Raw genomic sequence first — 7,956 nt, 5'->3', positions numbered from 1 at the left:
ATCAGAAGTTTATTGTGAATCGTTACATCCAGATATGCTACTAGTTTTTGCTGATCATGCTGATTTGTCCATAGGAAGGTTCAGCCAATGTCTTTATTTTTATTCCGGGTTAGTTAAATTTTTGGCTACCAAAACCTGAAGAATGCCTGCCCAAAAGGCTACCAGGGATTTTGAAACTTTGTGAGACCTGAGGTGTGTTTCCCAAAAGCATCGTTAATAACGACATTGCTTGTGACCGTGGGAAACGAGCCCTGCCAATTTTGACTCAGTGATTCTTTTGTGACTCTTTTTCATTTAAAGTTTGGTCCATTATTTTAAAAAAAATCTATTGTATAACTTGGACAACTGTGGCAGTTGTTTTGGGTACTTTTATTATGTGTTTGGTGTGTCTGGATTCGTTTTGAAGCTTGGAATGCATCATGAAATGGCTTGGAATCCCATTCATTGTATTCAAATTGAATTTATATTGATTGGAAGATTTAAATGACATAAAAAAAATTGTTGTTCATAGAAATTCTGTGGAAAATTGATGTTCTTAAAAATAAAATGCAAAGAAAACACATCTTATGGCTGCTAGATGTCAGAAAGCATAAAAAAGACATCAAATTAATATGTTCCTTTGTGTTACAAAGCTTAAGTATTTCAAAGTATTCTAAAGTATTTAGATTAAGTTACTAAACCTGAGTAATCTAACGAAATACGTTACTGTTTGCTTTTTAAAGCTTGTATTTTGTCATTTGTAGTGAAATACATTTAAAAGTAACCTTCCCAGCTCTGTATATATATATATATATATATATATATATATATATATATATATATATATATATATATATATATATAAACATGGTTAATTTGACATGGAGAATATTAGATGCTTTGGTGGTGCTAAAATAATTTCTTACATTTAAACTGTGCCTGAAAATGATGGCTTTGTTTTACCTTTAAAATATAATTTACAGTTTATTTTAATACATATAAAACATTTAAAGGTGTGTATTATGGTTGACACCTAGATGAACAGTTTACAGTTGTTTTTATGACTGTCTTTCTCAAATGCTATTGACGTCAGAAAAGTGTATAACAATATCGCATGTAACTTTAGAGACGGTCCCTAAATTTGCGAATATTCCTCGTCCAACTTCAATCTTTACTTTATGCCAGTTTTGTTTTTGTTTTTTTCTTTTTTTTTTATCGTCTTTCGATTTATTTTCTTTTATGATCATTTGCATTCCGCGCAAACATGTGATTCGAGCGGTCGCGAGCGCAAACTTTTGGATAAAATCGTCTGATAAATGTAAATGTAATAATTAAAATTTCCACCATAACAAACAAGTGGTTAGCGTTATTTCAAAGGATCTCTGATTTTTCTTATATCGTGTCATATTGTTATTGTACACATTTTGTGCATGTGATCCCTAAATAAATCGTGTTCTATAAATATTGGACTGAAACTTGTCTATTAATATCGGTTCACATGAACCTCGATCCTTCTATGTATAGTGCTGGAAAACTCGGAGGAACACTGTGCTCGAGTTACCCATCACGTGTTGGTGTAATGCTGTGTACCACAGTTTGCAGAATACACCCTGAGCAGCTCTGACATCACTGTAGTTCAGTGAGAGACTCAGAGAAATAGAAACTAACTTGATCAACAACAATATGAACACCTGAAACCATCGAACTCTTTAAACAACAGAATATCGAGTCGTTCAGAGACACTTGTGAACACATCTGATACTCACAGGTAAGTGATAGAAATATAAGAGAGATTGTCCTGAACAGGTTTCTAATGGCAGTGGTCTGGTTTAGTAGGGTTTATGTCAGACTGGAATGAGTTGAACAGAAGCAGGTTAGTTAGCAATAGAACATAGAACTGAAAACACATCGCAGTGTATTTGTTTTAATTCTCCTCGATTTGTTGCAACACATTAAGACTCGAGTAGCAGTGCGTTAGCGCTTAGGCCAGCTAGGGACCGTCTACAAAGTACATTATAATGACAAAACGATCATTTTTCCTGCCGGAATGTTTATATATATATATATATATATATATATATATATATATATATATATATATATATATATATAATTAACAAAACAAGAGCAATTGGTGCACCAAGGTTTTGAAAGTTATAAAGACAAACACTTATAATGCTCACTTGAATTTAAATAAGAAATATTGTAAACAAGATATGTGATAGTGGTTATTGTGATATTATTACTATTAATAAATATATTCATAAAATAAACAAAATTACAAGCATTCCATAAGAAAGTATTCCATAATTCAGTGGCAATGTAGTAGGCTGATTCCAGGTCCTTGTGAGAACTTCCCCGTTTTTCCCGTTATGTTGACAGAAGTATGACACCAAATAAGTATACGCTATTGAAATTAAAACCAATAAAGAAATGAATTTCAAATAAATACACTCTCCTGTGTTAACCTCATGGTAACAACAACAAGATTTTTTATATTTGTTTTAGTCACAGAACTATAACAGAAAACATGCTATTGAAATTCAACAAATAAGTCAACACTGGCGAAGAGTGTTGTTTTACAGTTGCTTTGACTTGAATTTGAAAATCTAAATTTTAATAAATTAATTTATAACACACACAGTTTCATTACACAACTTTAATGGGTGTGTCTTGTTACAGATTAGAATTGACCTTTTGTAAAAAAAAAAAATTTTGCTTTCACAGCTGGCAAATGTTTATATTTATGTATCTTTTTGCACTTTGCATACAGTCCCTGTCCTGCACTTTTACATTATAAGGTCTATCAGTTATCATTCCCTAAGGCAGATTAAAACCAACAAAACTCAAAGTCTGTTCTCTTTTACATTTGAAAACAATTCCCAGTATGTTTCTTGTCATTGTAATTATTAAAGAATTATTGAAGATTTCTGAGGCTGAATCTCTGACAAAATGTCAAACGTAAAACGTCGGTAAACAAACCTGTTTCACTGCAGCTGAAAATCACTTTTACATTTCACAATAACTCATGATCATATAATATATTTTGTGGAAAGATTCATCTAATTTTGGATAAGGCGATGTATATGTTTGTTGGAAAATATAAAGCTTGTTCTTTGTACTTTCTTTAAACAGCAGGTCATAGTTCAGATTGCTCAGTAAGTTTACGAGTCTCTCACTTTGTTTCAAGTGAATGATTGTGTTTCCATCACTATCAGTTCTCACATTTTAACCAGTTAAACTATATTTTTTTATTTAAAAGGCTTTAAGAGGGAAAGAGCAATGGCAGAATCTTCACTAACAGCAAGAAAAACCAGGAGAAAGAGTTTTGAACATGATCCTCCATGTAAGTCAATAACCCAGAAAAACCAGATTAAATAATTTCAGCTCAACAAGAATAATTCTTGTGCATATATTTATGTAATTAGGTACGTGGTTATGTAATTATGTAATTTAGGTTCTGATCAGCTTGTCTGGGTTCATTTTACAATAATAACCAGCTGACTGTACATGATCTCTTTATATTTGAGTTTCTTCAGCACTCTTTGTCTCTAAACACTCTTTACATTCAACCAGCTTCATGAGGTGCATCATGGGATTCTTCATAAACAGTATTGAAGGAGTTCACACTAATCCTAAATAATGTCTCTTTCCAGCAATGTCATCCTCCATGAGTTCAATGTCTGAGGAGATTCAGTGCTCTGTATGTCTGGATGTGTTCACTGATCCAGTCTCGACTCCATGTGGACACAACTTCTGCAAGATCTGTCTGAATAAGTGCTGGGACAACAGCCAGACCTGCAGCTGTCCATACTGTAAAGAAACATTCAAGCAAAGACCTGATCTCAAGATTAATACCACACTCCGAGAGCTCGTAGATCACTATAAGAAGAAAAGTCCTGAGAAAACAACTGAAGTTCTGTGTGACTTCTGTGAGGAAAGAAAGCTGAAAGCGCTGAAGTCGTGTCTGGTGTGTCAGAGCTCTTACTGTGAAACTCACCTGGAGGATTTGAGAGTGACACGTTTGAAGAAACACAAACTGATGGATCCTGTGAGTAATCTGGAGGACTATATATGTCAGAAACACGAGAGACCTCTGGATCTGTTCTGTAGAGATGATCAGACATGTGTGTGTTCATTCTGCACCGAGACAGACAACAAGAACCACAACACTGTTCCTATAGAAGAGGAGAGTCAAGAGAAGAAGGTAGACGTTATTATTCTTTTAAAGGACTGATATCACGAGGAATCAGATTTTATTTCATATTGTTAGTTTGATCTGTGTTATGATAAATGTGTCTGTGTTGTTCTCTCTATAGACTGAACTGATGAAGACACAGAAAGACGTGCAGCTGATGATCCAGAACAGAATCAAGAAGATTCAAGACATCAAACACTCAGCAGAAGTCAGAAAAGTGAGTTTAAAATAATAGAATAAAATAAATGTAAATATTTACCATTTCAACAAACTTCAATGTTTAGAAACATTGAGAAGACATAACAATAACAAAATAAACAAACAATCAAACGAATGACAGATGACTATCAGACTAAAATATACAGCAACAGCCAATAAAACAAGAAGTAAAATGTCCAAGGCTTGTTCTGCTCTCGTCCAGGGTGCAGAGTAAAGTTTAATACTTCATTTGAGGGATTCTGAAAACACATGTAGCCTATGTATGTGAACAAAAATGTATGAGCAATAGTTACACAGATTCTTCTGTTAGCAAACACTGCTAATAATGTGTTGCCTGTCCTGGTTGAGCAGAGAAACACAGAGAAGGAGAAAGCAGTCCGTGTGGAGCTCTTCACTGATCTCATCCGCTCCATTGAGAGACATCAGACTGAACTGCTGGAGATGATGGAGGAGCAGCAGAAAGCAGCAGAGAAACAGGAGCAAGAGCTGATTGAAGAGCTGGAGCAGGAGATCACTGAGCTAAAGATGAGAAACACTGAGCTGGAGCAGCTCTCACACACTGAAGATCACCTCCACCTCCTACAGGTCAGTCAACATGATCTCTCTGATCAATCATAATGCAGGATATGACATGCTGAAGGATTTCTCCTCTCTCCTGCTGTAGATTCACTCATCCCTGTGCAGCTCTAGAAACACCAGGAACTGGCCTGAGATCAGTATGAAGACTCATGAGAGTCTGGAGACTCTGAGGAGAGATCTGACTCAACTGAAGGACACTATAGATGAGAAACTCACACTAACTGGTACATCAATACACACTGATCAGATAGAAACATGATAGTGTACTCTGTTCTTTAAATATAAGCTTCAGATCTGATTGTTTTCTTGTCATTAGTCTCTACAGAGCTGAAGTGGATGCAGCAGTATGCAGGTACAGTGTGCTGTCTGCACTACACTAGTTTACATTCATACACTCACTGCTTCATTACTGCACTACAATCTGATTAAACACTGGGTTAACTAAAAACATCAGCATCACAGAATATCTGTATTCTCTGTTTTCTCAGTGGATGTGACTCTGGATCCTGATACAGCTCATCCTAATCTCATTCTGTCTGATGATGGAAAACAAGTGAGATGTGGAGACATTAGACAGAAACTCCCAGACAAACCAGAGAGATTTGATCCATATGTCTATGTCCTGGGAAAGGAGGGATTCTCCTCAGGGAGATTTTATTTTGAGGTGCAGGTGAAGGGAAAGACTAAATGGGATTTAGGAGTGGCCAGAGAATCCATTAACAGGAAGGGACTGATCACAGCAAGACCCAGTGATGGATACTGGACTGTGTTTCTGAGGAATGGAGATGAATATAAAGCCCTTGAGGATCGTCCTGTCTCTCTGTCTCTGAGAGTGAAGCCGCAGCGGGTCGGTGTGTTTGTGGATTATGAGGAGGGTCTGGTCTCCTTTTATGATGTGGAGTCCAGCTCTCATATCTACTCTTTCACTGCTCTGTCTTTCACTGAAAAACTCTATCCATTATTTAGCCCAAGCCTTAATGATGGAGGTAAAAACTCAAGTCCACTAATCATCACACCTGTCAGTTATAATAAATGAATTTACTCAGTTATCAAATGCAAGATTAAAATAATGAATTTTATTATTAAAAATCTGCAAACATTTTTCTTCTATTTTTTTTTTATATAATTTGCTTTAGTTTTTAAAATCTAAATGATTTAAAAAAAAATCTAAATCTAAATTATTTTTTTATGTATATATAATTCTTGTTCAGTAAATGATATTTTGTTCAACTTTTCATAAATATTTCTGCTATTTTTCTACCTGATAATGTGAAATTGCCATCTATGCAAAGTTGGTGCAATAAAATAACGTCATAGTTAACAATTACTTTAAAAGTTAAAGTGAAACAGAAATGTTATAGAGGTTTTAGTTTATGACAACATTTTTATACTAGAAAATATTTTATAAAACATGTTAAACTTATATCTTAAACTGATATCTTCAAAAATGACCTTTTAGGATTTGTTTAGGTGCAGTATCTAACTTTGTCCATTAGATGTCAGCAAAGCTCAAGACTATTTTTGTCATATTAGTGAATTGATTAATGGTTGTGGAGTAATTAAATGCACAATGTCTATTACAATAACACACACAGTGTATGTAATGTGTGTGTGTACACTATATATATGTATACACACGTGCACAAACTCAGACTTCCCTCATTTATCATATAAAGTCCAGCACAGCAGGATCATCATGTAACAGGTTCGGCAAGGCTAGGATCTCTCAGAAGATAATGAGTCTAAATATTACTCTTGTACTGATTGTTATAATTAGCGTATTTTTATTAAAATGAATTTGTTGAGCCATATTTATTTCAATAATATTTTTAATGTCTGCTTTAAAGTTTCAGGGTAAACTATTCACCTTCAAATGATTTAACATTTCAATAAAACTATTTTTAGTTATTGCAGTATTTAAGTTATATAACGAAATATATTTAAAATCCAACAAAGGCAGATAAAAGCGCAATCTGGAGAAAAAAATAACTTTTACAATAACCCTTTTTAATAATTTGAGTTCCTCCAGGAACCTCTGGAGCACTTTGAGTTCTCGTGGAATGAAAGAGTGACTCCAGAAGCTCAGAACTGGAAACAAAGTGCTTCAAACATCCAAAGAGTTCTTACATCAACTGCAAAGACTATAATGTTTCCTCCAGGAACAATATGATGAGAAAAAGAGCTTCGAGGCACTTAAAATAAATGATTAAGTTCCTCCAGCACTCAAAAGGATTTCTGAGGCACCTTTAGTTTTTAGAGTATTGTTCTTTTCATCTTTTCAGCGAACTATGGTCAGTTATTTCCAAGTTAATGATCATTTTTATGTAATAAAAAATCATAAGGATATTAAGTAATGATCATGTTCCATGAAGATATTTAGTAAATTTCCGACTGTAAATATATCAAAACTGATTTTTTGATTAGTAATATGCATTGCTAAGAATTCATTTGAACAACTTTAAAGATGATTTTCTCAATATTTAGATTTTTTTGCACTCTCAGATTCCAGATTTTCAAATAGTTGTATCTCAACCTAATATTATCATATCATAACAAACCATACACCAATGGAAAGATGATTTATTCAGCTTTCAGATGATGCACAGATCTCAATTTGGACTGGTTTTGTGCTCCAGGGTCACATTTGCATTTTTTTTTTCAGCCTGAGAGAGCTCTGAAAAGGACAACAAATGACAATAATGATTGTAACATGGAGTCAGAGACGTTCGGATCCATTTGCAGTATTTTATTCGAATGGTCAGACAGGCAGTAATCAGCAAACAGTGTCAAGTATGTGATGGGATATCCAGAAACAGAAACAATATCAGACAGAGAATCACGGGCGGTATACACAATCCACGGTAATACACGGAAAGAACAGACACAGGGAAACCGCTTGGAGTCAGACGGGGCTAAACAAGACTTCACAATGTGTGAGAATCCAAACACAGTATATAAAGAGGAGAGGTAATGGGGAACAC

General features: G+C 34.5%; 1 protein-coding gene across 2 annotated transcripts; it reads left to right on the top strand.

The window, feature by feature from the left end:
* Positions 1 to 1,539: 1,539 nt before the first annotated feature.
* On the top strand, positions 1,540 to 6,045 carry LOC113084128 (E3 ubiquitin-protein ligase TRIM39-like). Of its 2 annotated transcripts, XM_026254777.1 has the most exons (9): positions 1,540 to 1,747; positions 3,115 to 3,137; positions 3,242 to 3,325; positions 3,636 to 4,186; positions 4,299 to 4,394; positions 4,748 to 4,981; positions 5,061 to 5,199; positions 5,292 to 5,327; positions 5,464 to 6,045. In XM_026254777.1, the coding sequence occupies exons 3-9, from the start codon at positions 3,262 to 3,264 to the stop codon at positions 6,009 to 6,011; spliced, it is 1,668 nt and encodes a 555-aa protein (XP_026110562.1). In that variant the 5' UTR covers positions 1,540 to 1,747; positions 3,115 to 3,137; positions 3,242 to 3,261; the 3' UTR covers positions 6,012 to 6,045. The 2 variants fall into 2 exon arrangements, with proteins under 2 accessions (XP_026110562.1, XP_026110563.1); XM_026254778.1 differs by lacking the exon at positions 3,115 to 3,137.
* Positions 6,046 to 7,956: the final 1,911 nt, after the last annotated feature.

The sequence above is a fragment of the Carassius auratus genome, unplaced genomic scaffold (assembly GCF_003368295.1).
Source record: "Carassius auratus strain Wakin unplaced genomic scaffold, ASM336829v1 scaf_tig00039712, whole genome shotgun sequence".
In the NCBI taxonomy this organism is placed as follows: Eukaryota; Metazoa; Chordata; class Actinopteri; order Cypriniformes; family Cyprinidae; genus Carassius; species Carassius auratus.
Note: the sequence above shows the minus strand (reverse complement) of the source record. Positions and strands in the feature narration are given on the sequence as shown.